The sequence below is a fragment of the Colossoma macropomum genome, unplaced genomic scaffold, assembly GCF_904425465.1.
Source record: "Colossoma macropomum unplaced genomic scaffold, Colossoma_macropomum, whole genome shotgun sequence".
Taxonomy (NCBI): domain Eukaryota; kingdom Metazoa; phylum Chordata; class Actinopteri; order Characiformes; family Serrasalmidae; genus Colossoma; species Colossoma macropomum.
The window spans coordinates 4,896,486-4,922,570 of NW_023494804.1; the positions used below are offsets into that span (position 1 = coordinate 4,896,486).

The 26,085-nt window shown below is 41.3% G+C and overlaps 3 protein-coding genes across 3 annotated transcripts; all 3 read right to left on the reverse strand.

Moving 5' to 3' along the window:
* Window positions 1-1,165: 1,165 nt before the first annotated feature.
* LOC118825111 (trace amine-associated receptor 6-like) lies at window positions 1,166-2,196 on the reverse strand. The gene has a single exon (XM_036595646.1). It carries the CDS (start codon window positions 2,194-2,196, stop codon window positions 1,180-1,182), a length of 1,017 nt encoding a protein of 338 aa, XP_036451539.1. The 3' UTR covers window positions 1,166-1,179.
* Window positions 2,197-9,365: 7,169 nt separating this feature from the next.
* LOC118825060 (trace amine-associated receptor 6-like) lies at window positions 9,366-10,388 on the reverse strand. The gene is made up of 2 exons (XM_036595558.1): window positions 10,311-10,388; window positions 9,366-10,199 (listed from the first exon to the last, which is right to left on the reverse strand). Exons 1-2 carry the CDS (start codon window positions 10,386-10,388, stop codon window positions 9,366-9,368), a joined length of 912 nt encoding a protein of 303 aa, XP_036451451.1.
* An 8,147-nt stretch (window positions 10,389-18,535) lies between these two features.
* Window positions 18,536-19,546, reverse strand: LOC118824258 (trace amine-associated receptor 13c-like). The gene is made up of 2 exons (XM_036594273.1): window positions 19,469-19,546; window positions 18,536-19,357 (listed from the first exon to the last, which is right to left on the reverse strand). Exons 1-2 carry the CDS (start codon window positions 19,544-19,546, stop codon window positions 18,536-18,538), a joined length of 900 nt encoding a protein of 299 aa, XP_036450166.1.
* Window positions 19,547-26,085: the final 6,539 nt, after the last annotated feature.

Consider the following 26,085-nt stretch of genomic DNA (forward strand, 5'->3'; position numbering starts at 1 on the left):
TTATATGTCATTTATAACAATTATTTTGAATGTCTAAAATGTTGTGGCTATATTCACCACCTGTTGTGCAATTCAGCTTGTTTCTTTGTCTTTGAAAGGTCATTTAAAATGGTCAAGGATGCACTTACTGACTCTTGAATGGAGTTCAACTTACTGTTCATATGTGTTTACACACTTAGGAAAAAATGAAAATAGCATGGCACAGTTGACTTAAACAGATTATTAACATTAATTAAAACAACATTGCATGTGTGTTCAGTATATCCATCATCTAAACCGCTTATCCTTCCGGGTCGCGGTGGGGTGCTGGAGCCTATCCCAGCTGTCATCAGGCGGAAGGCAGGATACACCCTGGACAGGTCGCCAGTCCATCGCAGGGCAGACAAACAGACATTTTTGGACTGGGGGAGGAAACCGGAGTACCTGGAGGAAACCCACACAGAGAACAGGCAAACTCCACTCAGAAACGACCCTGGTCACCCGGCCGGGAATCAAACCCAGGCCCTTTTTGCTGTGAGGCGACAGCGCTACCCACTGCACCACCGTGCCGCCCTCTGTTCAGTATATCACATGCTTTATTTCATATTTAGCCCTCACAAGGCTCTATGTTGTCACTTGTTTTACCAAAATTCATTTACAATTTTACAATTTTTATAGGTATAGTGCAAACAACCAATGTGTTTAGGGCAGCTCCCAATGATTATTATGATTATTTAGCAATTTAATGAATGTTTTTTTTTTCTTTTCAGACAAATAAATGCTTTCTGCCCAAAGCATTATACAGCATTACCTCATATCTTTGGTCAGTAAAACATAATATATATATATATATATATATATATATATATATAAAGGAGATAAAAATCTATAAATAGCTTGTGAAAAATGCCACACAAAAAAAGTACAAATATCTTTGATAATTCTGGCTCTCATGTGGTGAAGAAACATAGTGAGCTAAAATTACAAAAACATTACAAGTCAAGTAAGTACACAGCAGCTGGGGAGCATCTCTTTCTGCACAGGCCTTATAGCCCCTCATCTCTGCCTCCCCTGCCTCTTATAAGCTATTCTCTACTTCCATAACCATTGTTCCCTTTTCTAATTGTTCTTCATATTACTCCCATTTCTAAATGTGGTCAATGACTGTGAAGTGATCACAGCTTTCGATTCAGTCTGGAATTAAACATGTTCAGGGAACAATAAAAGCCTTGAAGATACAAATATTTTACAGGTTACAATATACATAACTGATGCTCTGAACCACTGATAGAAAATAGCATAAATTAGTGGATTCACAGAAGAGTTCATGTATATTAGCCAGATAAACACAGTCCACACCCTTGATGAAGATGTCAAGCTTTCAACTGACAGAGAACTTGTATAAAAAGGTATCCAGCAAGCAAGATAAACAAATATGACAATGCTCAATGTTTTTGCTGCTTTGGTTTCAGAAGAGCTTGAAATTCTCTCTCCATGTTTGTGTGAGGCATCATTTGTCACAGCTCGAACAGCTTTAGCTTGACGTCTTGCCACTTTAAAAATCAGTGAATACAAGACCAGTATAACAGAGCAAGGAACTAGAAAAGAAAATACGAGGTCAGCAATCAGCCAAGAATGTTTAACATGGATCACACACTCTCCATAACATCTAATGGACATCTGAGAGGGAGAGAGGTGGTCATTACAGTGCATCAAAATAATAATATATATTAGACAATAAGACCAGCCTAGAATTATGCACACAGATATTTTATCAACTGTAATTCTACTAGAATAAAGTAGAGGATCACTGATAGCAATGTACCGATCCACTGCAATAAAAACTAGATTACAGAGAGATGCCGATATTAAGAGATTACTGACCACTGAAAAAACAGAACATGCCATTCTTCCAAAGTACCAACAAGAGTCTATAATTTGCATTATATTCACAGGCATAACAAACAACCCCACGAGAAGATCCGCCACAGCCAGAGAGAGGATGAGCAGGTTGGTTGGAGTGTGGAGCTGCTTGAAGTGAGAGATGGAGATGATCACCAGCAGGTTCAGAAACACAGTGCACACAGATACACATGAGAGAAAAATGAACAATAACATATAAGCAGGGCCTGTTCGCACCTCCTTTCTGCAAGATGCATTATTGTCAGGAAAGCAGTACTGAACTGTGATGTTTTGCTGATACTCTGTGTTTTTCATCTGAATGCAGATCTGCCAACTGGGACTGATCCACCTGTGGAGTTCAGTAATGCTCAACTGGGAAATTTGCCTTTTGTCATGTCTCTTTATACCTAAGCATAAGTCTGCCCACTGATATATGATTGGCTAGTTGGTCCATTACAACAGTCATTCAACAATTCAAAAGTACTTTACTATTTCCATTGAGAATCATCTGCTGAAAAAAAGACAAAGCCAAAAACTACAGTGCAGACTAAAATGGCTGTATGTCAAAGGAATTTCAGCAACAAGAAAAAAAAAGTGATGTACACTTATATTTACCAAGAACATAGATAGCTGTTTAGTTGTTAGATGCTAGTTGTTGCTAGTATTTTTGGAATGCCGACTTCTTGACCACAAGGGTGGTTGATGCTTGAAGAACAGTTTTATTTTAAATGTAATATTTTAGAGAAATTACCAAGTCAGTTTTGACACCGGTAGTGAAAAGAGACATTCAAGGATTCCTAGGCCGTAAAAGTGGAGTGTGTTGAGCAGAGTCAGTCTTCGCACTAGGCAAAAGTAACCCACTGCCTAGGGCCCCCATGAGCTGAAGGCCCCATGAAAATATGAAAATACAAGCCAGGTGATTATTAGAACCTATCAGTTTCAGCTACATTAATCTAGAAGCAAGAGAAATTAAAGGTCCCTGTGCCTTTAAGACCTCACGGGGCGCTGTTTCACAGAGCACAGACAGAGCGAGCGCATTCAAAGAAACCAGAAGAAGCTGGTTAGAGCTGAGGTGTGCTGCCTACTCCTGTAAACACTAAAATATGCTTCACTAGTTCAAGTTATTGGCTATTTTAGATGTTTAACGATAGGATGTCTAATATTTCTAGGTTTAAAGCACGAGATAGAAATTTAATGTGAGTGGAGACTTTCTCAGCAGGTGAGCAGGTCAATTTGCCTATGTAATCCCTGTTAGCTGTTAAAAGCTATATGACAGCTCCTTAATAGTTTTATGTTCAGCTTATTGGCAGTTCGTTGTAATAGGAATGCAAAATATTGTACTATTATCAATAACGGTGGTGACTATTCCCATTTCTGTTCATATAGTTACCATGAGTTAGAGAAGGTAAAGCGGTCTGGGTGGTCTAAACTACGTGTTTTGGTGTTTTGCACACAAACAAAGTGAGTACTGATATTTCAGAGAAAAGGGAGGATTGAAGTAAATGTGGTGTATTGGTGATTTTGTACAAAAAAAAAAAAAAAGTGGTGCGGTTTTAATGTTGTGTTTATCTTTACCACAGCCACTACCATATTATTTGTACTGTATATATGCTGCAAATATATAAGGCTGCGGCAGACCGAAAAAGAATTTAAGACCAGTCCACTGAAATCTGTATTTTTGTTTTTTTTGTTACTTTGTTTGTTTCAGTTGGCTGTTATATTTTTGTGACTGTGAGCTGAATTCCTTACCCTCTCTCTCTCTCTCTCTCTCTCTCTACCTATATATATATATACTTAACATCAAAGACCAACACATACAGTGTGTGTGTGTGTATATATATGTATATATATATATATATATATATATATATATATATATATATATATATATATATAAAGAATCCAAATCCCAACTTAACCAGCCTGACGTCTGGAGAAGTGAAGTTTTTTCGTTTGCACCCAGGTACCAGACATCTAGCCAGCCCATAAGACTATGGGCTGATGCAGCTTTATAGCTGCACTGATGTCAAGATTAGGCCCAGCCTATACATGACAACTGACAGGTGTGACAGACATGACTATGTAGGGATAAACAAGAATAGGCAGAAGAACGTTCTAAATACAGAAATACAGTCACAGTACAGGCACACACAATATTGGATATAATGACATATAACACAACACTAAACACATTACAGAGCAGTACATTTCTACTGTATATATATATATATATATATATATATATATATATATACATACATTCTTCATTAATAATCTGATTATCTAGGTGTTGAGAGGATTACAAATTAATACTGTTAAAAAACAGTAATGAGATTATGTTGCTTGTAACTTCCTTGAAAAATGTATTAATTTCATAAATTAAATTAATTTCATTACTCATTATTTTACTTCTGCATCACTCTGCAGAACTCTCTATACTGAAGTATCTCACTATATTGCCAGAAATTCCAAGTTTTAAAACAAGCTAAAATATCACCCTGTATAGCAAAAACTTTTGAACCTACACAAGACTCAACAGTTTCATTGAGTTCATGGCCTTGTGTCTGTGCCAGGCAGTCAAAGAAAGGAATGATGCTGATAATCATTTAGCCATAAAGCTCTGTGCATTGATATATACCTCCAATTGACATGTTATTTTTCTGCTTCAGATTTTTCTTTATTTTCTTTTGCCTGAAATGAAAATAACTGATGACTGAAGAACATGCTTGATCTCCGGACTGTTGTAGGCAAAAGTTTGGGCACCTTTGCCAAACTTGCCAAAAGAAAATAGTTATTGTGGTATATGCAAAATCTGGACATCTTTCCAGTTGTAAAGTTTCAGAACTGGATTAAGTCATCAATCATTAGTTTTTGTTTAAACATTCTGTAAGTAGGACATTGTCTAAATTAATGTTATCTTTAACACACATATATGTGTATCTATCAAAGTTTTATAGGGATAGTACAAACAATTAATGCATTTAGGGAAGCTGATAATGATTATTTAGCATTTTTTTCATGTTTAAATACTTGTATTGATTATTGATTTATTGGTTAATTGGTTTTCACAAAACAAAGACTAGACTGCATTCTTTTTATTATTATTTTTACCATGATCAGATAAGCCATACGGCTGTATGCTAACTATGCTTTCTGCTCAAATAAAAAGCATTACATATTTTTTTCTGACTTTTCCCAGTAAAACATACAGAGGAACAAAAACCTATAAAAAGCACATAAAAAACTGGTCACTTAATGCCACACACGAAAAAAAAAAATCTACCAATATATCAGATTGGGTGTCTTATATAGTTATGGGTTTTCATGTGATAAAGAAACATAGTGAGCTGAAAGGAGAAAGATATTATTAACGAGTCAGCTGGGTAAACAACAACTGGATCTCTTCACATGACTGTGAAGTGATCTCAGCTGTGGATTCAGTCTGGAATTAAACATGTCTACGTAACAATATAAGACTTGAGGATGAGGACTGAAATATTCTACAGGTTACAATATACGTAACTGATGCTCTGAACCACTGATAGAAAATTGCATATATTAGTGGATTCAGAGAAGAGTTCATATATTAGCCAGATAAACACAGTCCACACCATCGATGAAGATGTCAAACTTTCAACTGACAGAGAACTCAAAGAAAATGGTATCCAGCAAGCAAGATAAACAAATATTACAATGCTCAATGTTTTTGCTGCTTTGCTTTCAGAAGAGCTTGAAACCTTGTCTTGATTTTTGTTTGAAGCAGCATTTGTCACAGCTCGAACAGCTTTAGCTTGACGTCTTGCCATAATAAAAATTTGTGAATACAAGACCAATATGACAGAGCAAGGACCTAGAAAAGAAAAGACAAGGTTTGCAATCACTCAGGAGTGTTTAACATAGATCACACACTCTCCATAACATCTAATAGACATCTGAGATGGAGTGAGTTGTTCATTAAAGTGCATCAAAATTATCATATACATTAGACAAAAAGACCAGCTTAGAATTATACACACAGATATTTTACAAACTGTGATTCTACTGGAATAAAGTAGAGGGTCACTGATAGCAATGTACCGGTCAACTGCAATGAAAATTAGACTACAGACAGATGCTGCCATTGTGAGATTACTGACCACTGAAAAAACAGAACATGCCAATTTTCCAAGGTACCAACAAGAGTCTATAAATAACATGATATTCAGGATGAGCAGGTTGGTTGGAGTGTGGAGCTGCTTGAAGTGAGAGATGGAGATGATCACCAGCAGGTTCAGAAACACAGTGCACACAGATACACATGAGAGAACAATGAACAAAAATCAGAAGCTTTCCATGCAAGAATTCCTAGGCCGTGGCAGCAGATTGTGCCGACTCCAATGTGATGAAATGGCCAAAGACATTATTAAAATTAAAAAAAATAGGCTTCCTCTCCCTCTTTAAAGATATTCTCTGCTTTTCCCCATCATTAGTAGTCTTATTAAATCTGAAAAAAATTCTACAGTTCTGTGTCATAAAATATAAACTACACAAACAGTTAGGAGTTCGGGTTCTATCTGTGTGTTCATGACACTGTCTTAAATGTGCTCAATGACTGTGAAGTGGTCTCAGCTTTGGAGTCAGTCTGAAATTAAACATGTTCAGGACACAAGATAAACCTTGCAGTAGAGGATTCACATATTCATTAAGTAAAAACATACTTAACTAAAGCTCTGAAACTCTGATAGTAAAAGGCATAAATACGTGGACTCACTAAGGTCATGAGTATGTACACACACACACACACACACACACACACACACACACTACAGACTTAAACAGCAGCATCATTGGGAGGGTCAGTTCATGAGGGGGAGGTTTGCACAGCGTTGTACCGCATGTAGCTCAATGGTGGTCAAGCCGGTTCAGAAGGCTTGCATCAGACGCACAGGATGGGCAGCTGTTCAACTCGGCAAACAAAGGAAAACACACAGAGAGTTAGTTTTGTAATGAGTGACTGATTACAGATTATTGTATTAACAGAGAAGCAGAGACTCTGGCAGGTCTAGTTATTACAGCCCTTTACTAAAAGGGAGAAACCAGGAAGGTAACAGAGACATGAGGGCTCCCTGAGATGTCGGCACCCCTCTGTTCCACCATCAGCAAACTTGAGTGAATGCGTGAGAGCAGCGAGACGACAGCACCAGCGCTCCCAGTTTACCATAATACTCTATGACCAAGAACCCCCAAATCTGCACCTTTTATCTGATGGGGAAAATTAATTCTACCAGAAAGACTCAAGAGACAAACGTGAAGGAAAGAAAATAGTTTAATCTAATAATATTTAATAATTCCATAGATAACAATTTTTGTAAGTTAAAGTCCCTGGCACGGGCCCCGTCATCAGCCCAGGTCTTCAAATGTGTACAGCCTCGCAGATCCTGCCATACAGTGATGGCAGGGGGCGGAGCCTACCACCTGTGCAACCGAGTGGGGACCAACTGGTGGCGGCAGTGAGGAAGGAGGGGAACGACGAAACGTCAGCAGCTGAAAGCAGCAAAGCAGGTCTTTTATGTCTTTTATACAGTCCTCAATCTTGCTAAGTTTAATTTTATCATCCGGTTCACTTGATATATATAACTGAGTGTCATCGGCATAGCAGTGGAAATTTATGCCGTGTTTACTGATAATGGTGCCCAGTGGTAGCATATATATATTGTGAATAATACAGGTCCTAAAACAGAGCCTTGTGGAACACCATACATTACTTTTGCGAGGACAGATGATTTTTACTAGTGCTGTCTCTGGTGTGGCCTAAAACCAGACTGAAATTTTTCATGTATATGATTCCTATATAAAATAGGATACAAATACTTAATTGTTTTGCTACAACATTTTCCAAGATCTTAGATATAAGATCTTGTTAGTTCTTAGTTCTGTTCCACAGGGGTGAGTTTGTGTGAATAAAATACAACAGGATATAACTTTTCAGGATCACCACTACACTGTAACAAGTCAGCACCAACTCCAGTCTCAGATGCATACACTTCTACCACAAATGGCTTAGTGGGATCAGGGTGTTTGAGGACAGGGTGAAAGTGAAAGCTTGTTTAAAATTCTGAAAAGCTGTTTCAGCAGCTGTGTTCCACACAAGTTTCTTAGATGCTCCTTTAAGAAGAGCGGTGAGGGTTGCAGCTGTGACACTGAAGTTCCTAATGAACTGTCTATAGAAATTGGCAAAATCCAGAAATTTCTGTAGGTGTGGGCCCATCACCCAGCTAACATAGTGCATATGTCCCCAAGCTAATGAAGTGAAAGCAATGGGCCCATGGCCCCGAGTCAGTGAATGAATGCTTGAGCCCATGGCCCCTAGTCAATGAGTGAATGCTTGGGCCCGTGCCCCCTTTTCTATAGAGTGAATGCGATGAGCCTGAGGCTCAGTCTAATGTGAACACCAGTCAGTCTTTGCACTGACAGCGTGCTCAATGGGCAGGAACTCCATAAGCACCCCACAAACTTTGCATACAGCAACAAAAAACAATAGGTCTGTGAGGGCCTGGAGATTATATAAGTACCAGTCAGTCTGTAGAATATCAATTTATACACTGGGTCCTAGTTCACAAATTCAGTCAATCCGTTGCCTACCCTTCAACCAACCACTCCACAATATCCACTGTGCTAATGTTTTGAATCTATCCTGTTAATAATATTCCTTATGTTTATTTTCAGACTACTCATTCCAGTTAAAGGCTTTTCTGGTGGATATCAGTTTATTTCTCTATACTTTTTTGGGGGGAGGCTCTACCCCTACTGTCTCTATCTGGCAGGATCAGCAAAGGTCTGGACCGAGGACGGGGCCTACACCAAAGACTTCAATTTCTACTAAATCTTTCAACTTGAAAAATCACATTCAGGATATGAAAAATTGTCCCCCTTTGCTCTTGCCTCCTGATTCTTTCTGGCAGAAATAGATTTACACATCTTATCTTATATCTTTTTGTAAAAATAAAAAGTGGAAGGGGAAAAAATGTACTTGCTGACTTATTAATGGAGTTCATCTCGCTGTGTGTTTACACTCTAGCTTATCAACTGACAGAGACATGTTTTACGAATCAACAATTTAATTGACTGCATGGCTCTGTGTGCTGATGATTATTCAGGTATAACACTCTGTAGTGATGTTTGCCTCTAAATGGCATTCATTATGATTTAGTATCTGCATTTTCAGATTTTTTTCAATATTAAGAAACATTTTTTTTCAACAAATAAATGCTGACTGCCCAGAACAGAAAGCGGTAAATTGCTCTACATACCATTATCATTACCATTACAGGACTCTCTCTCTCTCTCTCTCGCTCTATATATATATATATATATATATATATATATATATATATATATTTACTTAATATCAAACATCAACATGTACAGTATATCTGAGATAAATATAGACACAGGACATAACACTGTCCTGAATGTGGGCAATAACTACAAAATGATCTCAGACATCACACATGATCAGAAAACAAATATAACCTTGAAGATGAGTTTTCAAATATTCTACAGGTTACAATATACTTAACTGATGCTCTGAACCACTGATAGAAAATGGCATATATTAGTGGGTTCATGCAAGAGTTAATGAGAATCAGCCAAACAAGCAGAATCCACATGATAGACAATGATGTAATATTTTGACCAAATAAAGAACATATATTAAATGGTATCCAGCAAGCAAGATAAACAACAATTACAATGCTCAGTGTTTTTGCTGCTTTGGTTTCAGAAGAACTCGAAACTTTAACTCCATGTTGGCGTGAGGCACCGTTCTTCACAGCTCTAACAGCTTTAGCTTGACGCCTTGCCACATTAAATATCAGTGAATACAAGACCAGTATAACAGAGCAAGGGGCTAAAAAAGAAATTACAATGCCAGCAATCGCCCAGGAATGTTTTATGATCAGTACACACTGACCATAGCATTTAGTGGACATCTGAGATGGAGTGAGGTGGTCATTAAAGTATGTGAAAACAAAAACATACATTAGACAAAAAGACCACCCTAGAATTATGTACACAGCCATTTTACAAACAGTGATTCTACTAGAATAAAGTAGAGGGTCACTGACAGCAATGTACCGGTCAACTGCAATTAAAATTAGACTACAGAGAGATCCTGACAGTGAAAGAGAATTGATCACTGGAAAAACAGAGCATGCTACTTTTCCGAGATACCAACAAGTGTCGATCAATTTTATTATATTTACAGGCATAACAAAAAGACCCACGAGAAGATCCGCCACAGCCAAAGAGAGGATGAGTAAGTTGGTTGGAGTGTGGAGCTGTTTGAAGTGAGAGATGGAGATGATCACCAGCAGGTTCAGAAACACAGTGCACACAGATACACATGAGAGAAAAATGAACAATAACATATAAGCAGGGCCTGTTCGCACCTCCTTTCTGCAAGATGCATTATTGTCAGGAAAGCAGTATTGAACTGTGATGTTTTGCTGATACTCTGTGTTATTCATCTGAATGCTGATCTGCCAACTGGGACTGACCCACCTGTGGAGTTCAGTAATGCTGAACTGGGAGATCTGCCTTTTGTCATGTCTCTTTATACCTAAGCATACGTCTTCCCACTGATATATGATTGGCTAGTTGGTCCATTAGAACAGTTAATATTCAAAACTTCTTTATCATTTCTATTGGGAATCCTTTGCTGAAAAGGGGACAAAGCCAGAAATGAAGTGGCTGTATGTCAAAGGAATTTCATCAAACTGTTGTGATGTCAAGGAGTTCACTGTAGTTACTTTAAGTAAGACAGAAAAATAGAAAAACCCAGAAATAAAATGTGATGTACATTTACACTTTTATTTACCAAGAACATTGATAGCTGTTTATCTGCTAGTTACTAGTTGTTGCAGTGTTGAGTGTCAAGTGGCCCATTACAGATTAAAAAAACACTCAATAGACTCATAACATGTCAACAAAATATCAATAATGTGGCAGCAGTGAATAAATTCAGTGGATCATCAAAAGGCTTTAAATTAACTGTGTAAATAAAATGTGCTTAGAGTTTTCTGAATTCAGTTGTTTTCCACTTTATTATGTTTAAAGTCACTGAGCTCTTCAGTACGACCCATTCTACTGCTAGTGTTTGTCTATCGAAACTGCAAGGCTATGTGCTTAATTTTATACACCTGTTAGCAATAAGTGTGGTTGAAACACTTGAAGTCAATAATTAGGAGGGGTGTCTCAATACTTTTGTCGACATAATGAATTTACATTCGTGCATTCAAATGCTTCATTACTGCTATTGTCTTGGCCTAAATGTAGCTGTATTCTGTTATCCACTCAGCTAAACAATTCATCCAAATAAATCCAGTGAAAACAATGTGCTGTCTTGCTTGGGACTTCATTTCCTGTTTCTTGAAATACATCTCTGGGTAGAAAAATTACAACGTGCTTCATACAACTGCACAAAATTTAACACTAAAACAGTATGCGCAAAGCTGCCTGTTAATAAGCAAGGCTGCAACTACATATGCTATGCAATACAGTTTGTGATATTGCAAACAAATATCTATCAAGATATACATAAACCAAATCTAAATAACATGGCAACAAAAAGTTGTCTGTAACACAGTTACCACAACGCGATCACAGATATTGCCTCCTGTAATAGCTGTTGTACACCGATGGTGAAGGATTACCTATTCACACAGCCAGTTCTATGGACAATATGTAGGCTAACACCTAATTTACTTTCTGCATCCTGTATTAAATTGAATTTCCTGTACTGCACATACTGTACTATACACTAGGGCTCTATTACACTAGCAGGGCCAGAACAGCTACTTTAATTAAACGATGTTGATGTGTTACACAAAGAACCAGTCAAATTAAAAATTTACCATTGTTGCTAGTATTTTTGCATTGCCAACCTCTTGACCAAAAGGGTGACTGATGCTTGAAGAACAGTTTTAAATGTACCATTTTAAAGAACCTACTAAGTCAGAATTGTTGACAGTGGAGTGTGCTAAGCAGGGTTAGCACACTCCTCTTTGAGTTAGGCAAAGTAGGCAACTGCCTGAAGCCCCCATGAGCTAAGAGCCTCATGAAAATATAAATTAGATATGCTGTATATGTTCATGTTTGATGTTAAGTAAACTTACACTGAGATATTCTATATCTATATATACACTATATAGACAAAAGTATTGGGACGCACCCTCTAATTATTGAACTCATGTGTTTCAGCCACATCAATTGCTTACAGGTGGATAAAATTAAGCACATAGCCTTGCACTCTCGATAGACAAACAGTGGCAGTAGAATGGGTCACACTGATGAGCTAAGTGACTTTAAATATGGCACTGTCATAGGATGCCACCTCTGCCACATGTCAGTTTGTGAAATTTCTGTCCTGCTAGATCTGCCCCTGACAACTGGAAGTACTATTATTGTGAAATAGAAGTGTCTAGGAGTAACAACAACTTAACGACGAAGCGGTAAACCATGCAAACTCATAGAGTGAGGCCAGTGAGTGCTGAAGCACACAGTGCCTATCCTCTGTTGAATCACTCACTAAGTTCTAAATTGCCTATGGAAGCAACATCAGTAAAAGAACTAGCGAATGTACAGTGAATAGCTTTCTGGCTGTTAATTTTTACACAGCATTTGCACTTGTAAATATTTACTTTGGGGTGCTTGTGAATAAATGTTGGATTTTACTTTTTTGCATCCTGGCTACCTTTTCCTATCCCCTTGACCATCATGACCAAACATTCACTCCATTGCATATAGTGTCCAGTCCAGACAGGACCCAGAGCAATGAAAAAGGGATAAACAAAAATGCAGCGAAAGAAGCTAGTAATTAACACTATGGAGGTTTAACAGAAGGAAACCCAGCAGACAGAGCCGTCAATTCCAACTACATCAATGGCGAGTGAAGTACGGAGTCACAGTTGAGCAGCCTGCTAAAGGACTTTATGACAATGCCACAAACCAGAGAGGGTAGACACCAATTTTAATGATTGCAAAATGTGGTGCATCAAGCTAGAAAAGAGTGACAACTGCTGGGAGGGGCAGCAAGCTCAACACAAAGAGCAGCACAAGGAAACAAAATTCTCTGTTTGGTGAGTGGAAATGGAGACAGCCAGATGCCACAGTCAACTCATGCTAATATGAACTCTCCCCAACAAACTGTACATAGGCAAATGTCACTCCTGCTACAAGAGAATGACAGAGCATTATGTCACAACATTTGAGAGAATTGGACAAGTGTACAGATTGCCAAGAGAAAATTGGGTCCTGCACTTACTACCACTGCTGAGTGGATCAATCAAGAACTGAGGACTTGGATCCAAGAAAGGAAGCCACCATCATCATCGTACCACACAGCAGAACTCGCAAAAGCCTTCATCACCACCAGACGGACCACCCATGAATGGCACCTAGAACAGCAAAATCCAGCTAGCAGCGCATCCAGTAAGTTAGGGGGAAGTCATGGTGGGAGTTGTCTGAGCCACAGATCCACAGTTACAAGCCAGTCAATAACGCAACATAAAAAGCTCACACACACCAGAAAACATGAGGCTATTCCTACACTCATAGCAAAACAACACAAAACCACCTTTGAAATGTTTTAATTGGGGCACACGGTGAGAGAGTGTCCACGACAGGGAGCTAATGACACATGCCTTTGTCATGGTCCGAGACCAGAAGTAGGAACACAAAACACAACCCTAACACAGACATCTTGGTACAAGTAAAAATTTTAAATCAAAACTTTCAAAGCCCTTATAGACACTGGCTTAAGCCAACCATTAGTCACCCAGTGGGGTGTTAGCAGGTTAAATCACCAGAGAATAGGAAAAGTCAGAGTAAGATGCATTCATTGGGATGAACAGGAGTATCCTACAACAGACTTACATAGTTTTTATACGGAGTACCCATATAACCCCCAAACTGATGGAATGGTGGAGCGGTTTAACAAGACTTTGAAGGCCATGCTTTAAAAATATGTCCCTACATATGTACCTACTCCTTGCATATAGAGAAGTTCCCCAAGCCTCAACAGGATTCTCCCCATTTGAAGCTCTCTACAGAAGGCAAGTCAATGGGCCATTCAAATGTCCTGAAAGAAGTGTGGGCAGGCAACAACACAGAAGGGCAGTTGAAATGAGGGATATGATGGAAATGCTCACAACTTTGGTCAAAGGGAACATGGACAAGGCACATCAACAGCAAAAGACTGATACAACAAGGTATCAAGACCAGAAAGAACTCGTCGTACTGCCAAGCTCAGCAAAATGAAGGAACTAGAAGGAACCCCAGCAGACAGAGCAGTCAATTCCAACCACATGAATGGCAAGTGAAGTACGCCTGAGTCACAGTTGAGCAGCCTGCTAAAGGACTTTATGAAAACGCCACAAACTGGATGAAGTCAGAAACTGTATGAAGCCACAAGGAAGATGGGTCGATTGACTTATGAAATCAGCAAACCTGACAGAAAATAGAAGAAACGTGTTTCACAGAAACTTGTTGGCTGGTGAGGACAGGCACACCTACAGAACAACTATGGGCAAGGATAGTAGAGGAGGAAGAGGAACCCCCTGAGCAATACTTCCCAGTGGTGAATTAAAATAGTGCCACACTGGATTTTCAACATCTGCCACCAAAACAACAACATGAGCTGACGGAGCAGATTCCAAATGGTGTGTTCAGTGAAAAACCCGGGATGATCGCCTATTACATACAAATGCTGAGTAAAGAGCTGATCAGGCAGACTTACTGTGGGATACCAGCATGGCTTAGGAGGGAGGTCAAGGAAATGCTAAAGCTGGGGATTATCGAACCATCAAAGAGGTGGCGGAGTCCAGTGATTCTTGGACCAAAGAAAGACAGAGGCCTGATGTTTTGCAAATTTTTTAAAAAACTGAATGTAGTCTCAGCTTTAGGCCCCTACCCAATGCACAGGGTCAACTGGGTAAATTTAAGTCATTTATTCAACGTTGTCTTCCTAAAAATGAGGTGCTATCATACTGATCAACAAAAAGCTTCCACTTGTAAGAAGCTCTAAAATATGTGGATAAGGAAAGCAGAGTTGCACTAGTTAAAGCTACATGTTAAAGAATTTCTGATTGGCTGTATGTATGCCCCAAATTAACAGGACAAATATTTCTAATGTGTTTAGCCAAATCACCATAATGAATCACAAAAATATTCTTGGCAGCAATTTTCCTTTTACCTGACAGTACATGCACAGCCCCCAGTTACATAGCCATAAAAATGGCTAATGGGTAATGAATAATAAAATTATAGATTTTTTTTTGTATTTTTTTGTAAAGCTGTGTAGTTCTGAAGTTAATAAAGAATTGCTGATACAAATGTATTAATCTGACTATTTCACCAATTATTGATGAACGAAGAGAATTGCATAGATTTTTACTTAAAATTGAAATTAACAGTGTCATTTATTCTTTACAGTCAGAACTAATACCCGGACATAACGGATACCCCATAGATTTATTTTAATATAATGAAAGATCAGATTTGTAACATTTATCTCAACACTATTCCAATATGTATGAACACAGCTAACATTACTGTCATCCATAAGAAAGGAAATGTTATTATCTCTTCATCCTTTAGTTTGCATAGGGGAACAAGAGATAGGGGACCCTTGTCGCCCTTTGCTTTTTGCTTTTGCAATAGAGCTTCTGGATATTTTTTTCACAGGAATTGTAAGTATTAAAGAGCTTCTACTGGGAGGTAGATAACAAAAGATCTTACTTTATGCCAATGACATAATTGATAAATAATTGATTACAGGGGTTCATTTTAATTAGTCTGAGATTATGCCCAAACTATTCTGCTGGAATTCCAATAGCACTACCTTATATTACCCTGAAATTAGCACAACTGTATTCTGTAAAGCTAAAACCTCTCTTAACATGACCTTAGAAAAACATGATGCAATGTAAAGCCCTGCATGTATCCTTCCTATGCCAAATTAGCCTCATAAAAATTATACTGCTACCTTGATTCCTCGATCTGCTCTCCATGTTATTCACACCTATTACCAAAAAATGATGAAAAAGATCTAAATAAAGCAATGTCATAATTGATATGGTCTGGTAGAAAGCCTAGGATTAAATGCAAAACATTACAGCTTCCCAGGGATCTGGGCAGATATGCTCTCCCAAACATGTGGTCAATACAGGTTAGAATTATTCATCACTGGATTCATATACCATCAGATTGCAGTTGGGTGGAGATGGAGACAGATTTTTAGGTAGAAATATATACAACATCCCCTGCCAAGCTAAAAAGAATTTGGCAGTAGTAGAAATATGGAATAAAATGACAAAAGGAATGGCATACCACCTCCTAAGCTGAGGAAGTCCCACTTGCCCCAGGAGCTGATGGTGCAGTTCTACACAGCCATCATAGAGTCTGGCATCACCACATCCATCACAGTGTGGGGTAGCTCAGCCACCAAGCATGACCCCCACAGACTGCAGCGCATCATCAGGTCTGCATTGAAGGCAATTGGAGTTAAGCTGCCCACATTGATGGACCTGCATGCTTCCAGATCCAGGAAGCGAGCAGAGAGAATCTCCACTGACTTGTCACACCCCGGCCACCACCTGTTCCAGCTCTGTCCCTCAGGCAGGACTTTCAGGCTACAGACAAGCTTCTTACCCACTAGCCTTCGCTCTGTTGAACAGTTAAAATATTACACATAAACAATATTCAAACTCAACTTCGAAAAAATATGTATTTTATGTTATTTTATTACTTTTTTTTTGTTTTTTTTTATTGTATTTACTACTGTAAAATGCTTGTCTGATACTGTGCACTGTGAGTTCTTGCAAACAAAACCAAATTCCTTGTATGTGTAAGCATACTTGACCAATAAAGCTTGATTCTGATTCTTTTTATGTTTTGTCTTCATTAGTTGGTAACCCTAACCTCCCTTCAAACTGTTTCAAGTTTTACAAACTGACCACAAGCAGGTATCGGTAGGATTAATAATCTATTTGAAGATGGGAATCTTAAGTCTTTTGTCCAGTTTTGCACACAATACAGCATACCCAATTCTTAATGCCTGAATTACCAGCTGTTACTTTAAGGTTCTTTTTTGCTTCATTACATATTCTGCATTGAACCTTTGGAGTGACCAATTTCTAGAGATTGTAGACATAGTGTCTTTATTTGTTAAATTCATAATTCAGAGGATCTGAAGGAATTGGACATATTTGAACTTACCTGGTCCCCACTGAAAACAGACAGGGTTAGGGTTCAGTTTGATTTCTAATCTTTGATCTGGAGTAGATTGTTACAGTTATTGAAAACAAAAAGAAATGCCTACAAATCAGCCAAGTATATTCTATCATGTAGAATATTTGAATCCATATCTTTTAGGTTCAATTTACATCTTACAATAATCTTACACTATTATTACTATTATTACAGGGATAACTGAGTGAGTACGGGAGAAACACCACGCTCGCTTTGAGTCAAAGGGGACAATAATCATGGAAGGTATTTTATTCATAAGATGAGTCAAGGGAAATGATGTATATGCTTTTTATAGGTACACTGCATGTGGAGCTTATGGACCTCTGATGTGATGCTTTCTGCTTTTAAATGTCACAATAAATGTGGTACTTCTGATATTTGGATCACATAACCAATAATGAGTTGATTTCCTGTGGAACTGCTCACCTAACTTAATAAACAAAACAAAATATAGACAAACCACATAAGCAACACAAAATGAAATTAGACATGAGTACATCAGATCCAGTAACCATGTCAGTAACTGTTTCTCTAAACTCCACAGAAACAGCCACAGAAGATGTTATATTTCCAACAGACACTGAAAATTTCCTATTAGATTAAAAAAAAAACACAAAACACAATCTAGCACAGTCCCTGATATGCCAGCCCATTCACTAAGCCTGTTTTTGATGATATCATGATCCACTGTATCAAAGACTGCACTAAGATGATGCAGCACCAAAAAAAGACCTCCATGGAGCCAGATGCATTAAAATATCATTTAAAATTCTCACAAGAGCTGTTTCTGTACTATGCTTTTGGTAAAATCCAGATTGAAACTATTTAAAAATGCTGTTGTCTTCCCAGTGCATGCAAAAGTTAATCTGAAACCACTTTCTAAAGATATTCTGCTATAAAGGGAAGTTTAGGGATGGGTTGAAATCTTTGAGGGTCAAGGCCTGCTTTCTTAAGAAGGGGCTGCACACTAGCTACTACACACTAGACAATTAGGAACACACCCGGAGATAGGAGAAAGATTCACTATTGCTTACAGAAAAGGACCAACAGATTCAAACAATATTTTAAGAAACCTGGGAGGAACAAAAAAAATCATAGGGACTAAAGGAAAATATTAGCTCAAATATCAGAAATCTTGTAAAGGTCTTAGTAATCAAAAGCAATGGATTGTTGATCTTCATCTGTTGGCTGTACAGCTAAAAATCTCAGCCTCCTTCCTATTATCATTAATCCTTTTAAAATGTAAAAATACATTCAACAGTGCTGAGTAATAGAGTCAAAAAAGTCCTTTGTTTATAAATCTGGGCTAAATGTGGACAATGACTGTAAAGTGTTTTCAGCTTTGTCTGCTGAATCTAGCCTGAAGTTAAAAACGTTGGGGAAACAAATTAAACTTTGAAGAAGAGTATTCAAATATTCTACATGAAAGAATATACTTAGCTGATTCTCTAAACCAGGGGTAGAATATGGCATAAATTAATGGATTCACAGAGGAGTTAATGCAAATCAGCCATCCAAAGACAGTCCACACCATTGACACAGATGTGACACTTTCAAGTGACAAAGAACTTAAATAAAAAGGTATCCAGCAAGCAAGATACATAAAAATGACAATTCCCAGTATTTTTGCTGCTTTGGTTTCAGAGGAGCTTGAAACTTTACGTGAGATTGCATTTGTCACAGCTCTAACAGCTTTAGCTTGACGTCTTGCCACCTTAAAAATGATTGAATACAGGACCAGTATGACAGAGCATGGAACTAGAAAAGAAAATACCAGGTCAATAATCAACCAATAATATTTTATCAACACTGCACACTCTCCATAACATTTAGTGGATGTCTGAGATGGAAGAATATGGTCATTAGAGTAATAATAGATTACGACATACAGCAGAGATAAAGACCAGCCAAGAGTTATAAATACTGACATTTTACAAACTGTGATTCTACTAGAATAAAGCAGAGGATCACAGACAGCCATGTACCGATCAACAGCAATGAAAACCAGACTAAAGAGAGATCCTGATGTTGAAAGGCCAGTGATTATTTCTGAAAAAATGCATGTCATTTTTCCAAGATACCAACAAAAGTCCATGAATTTCATTATATTCACAGGCATAGCAATCAATCCCACGAGAAGATCCGCCACAGCCAGAGAGAGGATGAGCAGGTTGGTTGGAGTGTGTAGCTGCTTGAAGTGAGAGATGGAGATGATCACAAGCATATTCAGGAATACATTGAACACTGATATACATGAAAGAAAAACACACAAAAAAATAATAGCAGAGCCTGCTTGGACCTCCTTTCTGCAAGATGAGTTGTTTTCATGAAAGAAGTATTGGATTGTGATGTTGTGCTCATTGTATGTGGTATCCATCTGAAATAGGTTGAAATCTGCTAAATCAAACTGATGCAACTCTTGTGTTCAGAGAAGTTTGTCCTTTTGGTGTCATTTTTTATACTGGAGCATGACCCGCCCACTAACATATGAGTGGCTGGTTTGTCCCTTACATCAGTAACTCATCTGAAATGTAACATTGCATCATCCCTTGCAGCAGTGGGATTTATCGGGTTCTGCTCAAGAACAGCACTGGCATTTGATCATTTCTGCTGTAAAACGTGGACTTGCAACGCCTTGACAATTAACAATAATGGCTTTTTTAACAAAACATATTTAGTCAGCTTGTGTTTTTTTAAGGATGGCATGTATCATATTTTGCAAATGGACTCTTCATATGTTATAAGCTACATACGAGAGCTGGTTGTCATTAGAAAGCTGTAAAAACCTCTTTGTATTCAAATAGATCATTTAAATGATCTCTGAATGACCACTGTCCTTGTCAGCACAAGCACCAGGGGAGCCACATCCCTCGGCCCTGGATGCTTCCAATTCCTCTTTGAGGAAAGACCCCTGAAGTGAAGAGTTCACCTCGCCCAACATGGTCTCCCAGTTTACAAGGAAAGTACGGGGCAAGTCTGTCCCTACATCTCGGGTGTACGCTGGTGGAGTTGGACCATAGTTCCATCTCCCTGAGTGTCCCGGGGGGGCTGTCACAGAGACTATAAAAAAGCTTTTATTGTCTACCAGCGGTTGCCAAAAACCATAAAAAACCATGGCCGGAAAAAACTGTCTAATTATTTATGGTCTTCCAGCAGGCATCAGTTTCAGAGTTAAAGTTTTTATGGTCTCCCAGTGGCCTGGTTTTCTGTAGCGACCATATGAAGGGGTTTAATCCGGGGGGAAGCACTTAAGTGTGGGCCAGAACGGGCGGTTGAAATAACAGGGTTAGGAGGTCATATCTCGGGAGTGGTGACATGTATTAACTCTGGGGTTTTTACTGGATGAAGGGGTGCATCTCAGATATAATGTGGTGAATTTTGGCGGTGGTATGTTCTGGATGGCCCTGGTAAAGTTTCAAAATCCTCCCAGCTAAAGTGCAAGGTTCCCGGGGTGAAATCTCAGGAAGGGAATGGGGTAGTGAGACGTGGGTAAGCTCGTTGGAAAGCGCAGGAGTGGATCTAGCGGTGTGTAAAGTAAGGGACCAAAAGTGGCTCTGGAACTTAAAAAGTGAGTGAGCTGTCAAAGCGGTAATGGGTGGATTAGTAGAGGGGGGGCAGCCCCGTCCGGCAGACAGAAATTTGGTGGCCCGCATCTCTGGTTCCCCAGAGGGTAGAGGGTCATGGCTGGTACTGTTGGAAAGGGAAGGACGACCTCTACAAGGTTGTAAAGTTTAGGCCAGATCAGAGTAAGGGCCGGGGAGTAGCACTAGGGCAAACGTTCAGTTGTGGGCTCCGGGAACTTTGGTCCATATCTCGGAACCAGTAGTAGTTGGACAGAAGGCACCTTTGAATTTGGAAGCGGGCAAGTGAGACCTTTCCAACAGTATATGGTTTGTGGGTGTATGACATTTCTTCGCTTAGAAGCATTTAGTGCTTTGTCGGGAGCCTGTTCCCCGGATCTCCAGTTCTGGTAGAGCTATCACCACGGTTCAAAAGGAATTCAGGCCAAGCCAGGGAGCGTAGAAAATGTTTAAAATTTGGTCTGGCTGGGATGTCGGGTTTGGAAGTTATTAGCCCTGGAAGTCAGGGACATGCAGTTCCCCGGGTTCCGGAGCTTATAACTCCGGTTTCAAGGAGGTCAAGCTCAGTGTAGTTCGAAAGCTCAGGCCCGGCCTTTTCCAACGATACCAGGCCTGTGGGGATAGGTGGTTCCGTCGCGGAGAAATAATGGTTTAAAATCAGCAGGCAGATTTTGCTCCGGGGGCCCGCGAGGGACCACCCCAGGCCTGGCCCAGGACCCCTGGGGCTCCCTGAGGCCGAAAAACATCGAAAAATGACACTCCATAAAATTCACCCAAGTGGCTGTTTTGGGGGGAAATTATGGTAAAAAAGGGCTCAGAAAAAGTCCATAAAATTCACCTAGGTGGCACCTCCAGGGTGCGTGACCCCCCCCATAACAGGCAGAATATAGGGCACTTTGATGGCCTACAGGGAGTAGGAAAGCCCCCCTGGATGAAAACAGTGTGAAAAAAGTTTTTATGGTCTATAAAATTCCATAAAAAAAAAAAGTCCATAAAATTCACCTAGGTGGCACCTCCAGGGTGCATGACCCACCGGGCTGAAAAAATTGCACTCTGTGGGCCGTGGAACTTGGAAAAACCCCCTTGGAGGGTCCGAGACCCACAGAAGTTCAAAGTCCTAAACAATTCGCCCAGGTGGCTGTTTTGGGGCAAAGCGTTCGTAAGAAATGGGCCGGAAGACGAAGTCCATAAAATTCGCCCAGGTGGCCTTTTCGGACCAGATACGTGCTTAAAAAAACAGGCCAAAGATTAGTCCATAGGTCTCCCAGTGGCCAGCTCTTTTCAGTGTTCAAGTTTTTTTTTCTTTTTTTTTAATTTTTACCCCGATTTTCTCCCCAATTTAGTCGTCTCCAATTCCACCCCGCTAGTTAGGACTCCCCCAATCACATGATGCTATCAACGCTAGGAGGGTGAAAGCTAACACAGGCTTCCTCAGAGACCTGTGAAGCCAGCCACCGCTTTCTTTTCGAGCTGCCGCTCACGCAACATCACTGGACAGCTGAACGCACTCAGAGGAAAGCGCCAACCACCAGATCTGTTACGTCAGCTAACAGACGCCTGCGCTGACTAGCATCGCGCTGAGTGAGTGATGGGGGGAGAAGGGCAGCCATCCCACCCACCCAGAGAGAGCAAGGCCAATTGTGCTCTCTCTGACTCCTGGCTACGGATGGCTGTAGCATCACCAGGGATCGAACTTGCGAACTTTGTGAAATAAACTCGAAAGATGGTGAGCTTTACAAGCTGAGTCCTCACATCCCCTGTGTGTGTGGGGGCTTGGTTCTCCATGAGGGAGAGCTCCATGTTCTCTCTCTTCCCAACATGGACCGGAAAATTGCCTCTCACACTGCCTGCCGGAGTGTGTTAGGACACGGCTAATGCTGGGGAAAAAAGCCCAAGCATCCTATGTTGGTGGATGGAAATGCTTGTGGGTAAATTCAAATCATTGCACAAAGTCAGCAGGAGACTTTGTGAAATTAAACCTGAAAGATGGTGAATTTATGGGCCATGTCCTCACATGCCCTCCCTGCAGTTGTGGGGCTTGGTTCTCTATGAGGGAGAGCTCCGTGCTCTCTCTCCCTACAATCGAATGGCATACCCAGCCCACCAGGGGTTAGACCACTGTCCGGCGCTAGATACAGCCACTATGGGCGTGTGTTCCTCCCCGTCTTTGCGGGCCAGCCTCCAGGGGGGTTTCAACAATGACAAAGCCTGCCCGAGCACAGGCAGGGCATGCTGGGGGGGATGCACTCTGGTCCCGGTGAGTAAAAGAGGCTGCAGCCTTCTTTTAAACCCATGTCCCAGTGACTCACCTCATAGCTGGCCAAGTGCATAGTGAGCTTTAACCCCCCATGGTTTTCGCATAAAGCCCCGCATATTGTGCCCCCTCGCCGGGGGAGTATGGAAAGGCTTTTTGGGTTGCCTGGGCTGGTGGCTCGTCCATGCCTCGGCCATGGGCATGGACATTAAGTGCTTTTTGAAGGCACAACGCACATGGTGGTGGATGACCCGGAACCCCTCGGTTTCTCATAAAGCCAGCATTAACACCTCTTAGTGTTATGTCACAGCCATTGAGTTAACCAGGGTGGCTGGCCTGTCCTGTCGGTGCACCGCTGAAGGCTTAATGCTTTTAGTTTCCACCCCGGTGGTGGACGACCTCGAACCCCATGGTTTCTCATGAAGCCAGCATCATACCTCCTAGTGTATGTCATTAGCTCATTAGCTGCAATCCATTGAAAGTCATCCCTCTGTCCAACCTTTTGTCCACTCCAATATGGGGCTCCACGGAAGCGGGGGAATTGGAAGTTAAGGGAGGTCGGTAGGGGAAAAAGGGGCCTAGGAAGTGTATAGGTATTGTGGGGATATGGAAGGGCGGGTATTGGGGATGTCCGGAACAGAGCAGGCTAGGGTATCGGCTTATGGGTCATTGGAAGCGGGTGGAGGAGGAGAGTATGTGGGTGAAGTTTGGTGGTGGTGGGTAGTTTATCTCAATTATATGATTGAAATAACTAGGTTAGGTGGTCATATCTCAGGAACGGTGACATGTATCGGCTTGAGAGGGGGTGTTAAAAAAATGGCTCAGAAAAATGAAAATTTAATAAAATTTGGCAAAGTCCATAAAATTTGCCTAGGTGGCAACTCCAGGGTGCATGACCCACCATGCCGGGCTGCAAAAAGTGCACTCTGTGGGCCGTGAAACTTGGACAAACCCCCATCGGAGGGTCCAAGATCCATGGAAGTTCAAAGTTCTAAAAATTTGGGGTAAAGTGTCGGTAAAAAAAGGGCCGGAAAAAGTCCATAAAATTCGCCCAGGTGGCCATTTTCACAGCCAATGGGTGGATTTTGGGACTTTCGCTCCAGAGACAAAGTCCATAAAATCTGTGGATCCGTGGTTCCGTGCGCACTCCGTGCTCTTTTCTACCAGAAAGATGGTGTCCTAAGCGGCCGAGTCGCACTCCCCCATGGTTGTATACGATGGTGGGGAATTTTGGAGATGTCAGAAAAGGCTCAGAGTCCGCAGGTACTCGGTGAAGTAAATCCGAAAGATGGTGAGCTTTTATGGCAACCCCCCAGGGTGGGTGCGGGGCTTTGATCACTCTGATTGAATGGCATACCCAGCCCGCCAGGGATTAGGCCACCGTCTGGCTAGATATGGCCACTATGGGCGCGTGTTCCTCCCCGTCTTTGCGGGCCAGCCTCCAGGGGGATTTCAACAATGACGAAGCCTGCCCGAACCTATCCGAGAGAGACTCAGAAGGCCAGTCTTGATCCACTCAGTCTGTTCGATCGTACAGATGCGTGCACGGGTGGCACGTGCCAGGGGGACGCACTCTGGTTCCGGTACGTAAAAGAGGCTGCGGCCAGGAAGCTGGTGTCGTGTGACCCGCGGTGGGGCTGCTGCAGAAACTTTAGTTCCTAGACACGGTGGTCCCGGCACGTGGTGTTGGATGGCCCTGAACCCCCCTCCTTTTCCTCATGAAGCCAGCATGCCTGTCCTCTCCGTGCGCCGCCGATGGCCCCGGTGCTGGTTGGCCATGAACCCCCCATCATGTTCTCATAAAGCCGGCATGTATACCCCTGTGGAGCGTGTGTATGTCACAGCCGTTGAGTTCACCAGGGCAGCTGGCCTGACCTCCTCGGTGCACTGTCTCCCTGCCCGGCACCCACCCACAAGGTTGCTTGCTACCTGGTTGATCCTGCCAGTAACATGTCTCAAAGATTAAGTCATGCAGGTGTAAGTACACACAGCCGGTACAGTGAAACTGCGAATGGCTCATTAAATCAGTTAAGGTTCCTTTGATTGCTCCACACGGTTACTCGGATAACTGTGGTAATTCCAGAGCTAATACATGCAAACAAGCGCTGACCGTGCTCTCACTTCATGAGGGGCAGGAGGAAAGCAGGACGCGTGCATTTATCAGACCCCCAACCCATTGTTGGTGACTCTAGATAACCTCGGGCCGATTGCGCACCCTCCTCCGCGACGACGTCTCATTCAAACGTCTGCCCTATCAACTTTCGATGGCTATCACCTGGTTGGGATGGCAGTATATGGGCCTGCCATGGTGACCATGGGTAACAGGGAATCAGGGTTCGATTCCGGAGAGGGAGCCTGAGAAACAGCTACCACATCCAAGGAAGGCAGCAGGCGTGCAAATTACCCATTACCGACACAGTGAGGTAGTGACGAAAAATACTGGTACGGGTCTCTTTCGAGGCTCCGTAACTGGAATGAGCGTATCCTAAACCCATGGGTGAGGACCCATTGGAGGGCAAGTCTGGTGCCAGCAGCCACGGTAATTCCAGCTCCAATAGCGTATATTAAAGTTTCTGCAGTTAAAAAGCTCGTAGTTAGATCTCTGGAGTGGGGCCCATTTGTCCGCCGCATGGCAAGCCACACGCCCTGTCCCACGCCCTGCCCGCCGGCGCCCCCTGGATGCCCTTGGTTGGGTTGTCCATGCTAGGGGCCTGGAGCGTTTACTTTGAATAAATTAGACTGTTCAAAGCAGGCTAGACTGCCTGAATACCCTGTGCTAGGAATAATGGAATAGGACTCCGGTTCTATCTTCCATGGGTTTTTGGAACCAGGGCCATGATTAAGAGGGACGGACGGGGGCATCCGTATTGCGCCGCTAGAGGTGAAATTCGCAAGACGGACGAACGTGAAAGCATTTGCCAAGAATGTTTTCATTAATCAAGAACGAAAGTCGGAGGATTGAAGACGATCAGATACCATCGTAGTTCCGACCGTAAACCATGCCGACCCGTGATCCGGCGGCGTTCACACGGAAGACCCACCGGGCAGCGTTGCAGGAAACCACAAGTCTTTGGGTTCCGG

Excerpts from the sequence above, each read along its gene's own strand:
- LOC118825111 (XM_036595646.1), bottom strand. The coding sequence starts at position 2,196 with ATGAAAAACACAGAGTATCAGCAAAACATCACAGTTCAGTACTGCTTT.
- LOC118825060 (XM_036595558.1), bottom strand. The coding sequence starts at position 10,388 with ATGAATAACACAGAGTATCAGCAAAACATCACAGTTCAATACTGCTTT. Across the intron at positions 10,200-10,310 it reads ATGCATCTTGCAGAAAGGAG|CTCCACACTCCAACCAACTT; the intron begins GTGCGAACAGGC and ends CACTTCAAACAG.
- LOC118824258 (XM_036594273.1), bottom strand. The coding sequence starts at position 19,546 with ATGGATACCACATACAATGAGCACAACATCACAATCCAATACTTCTTT. Across the intron at positions 19,358-19,468 it reads ACTCATCTTGCAGAAAGGAG|CTACACACTCCAACCAACCT; the intron begins GTCCAAGCAGGC and ends CACTTCAAGCAG.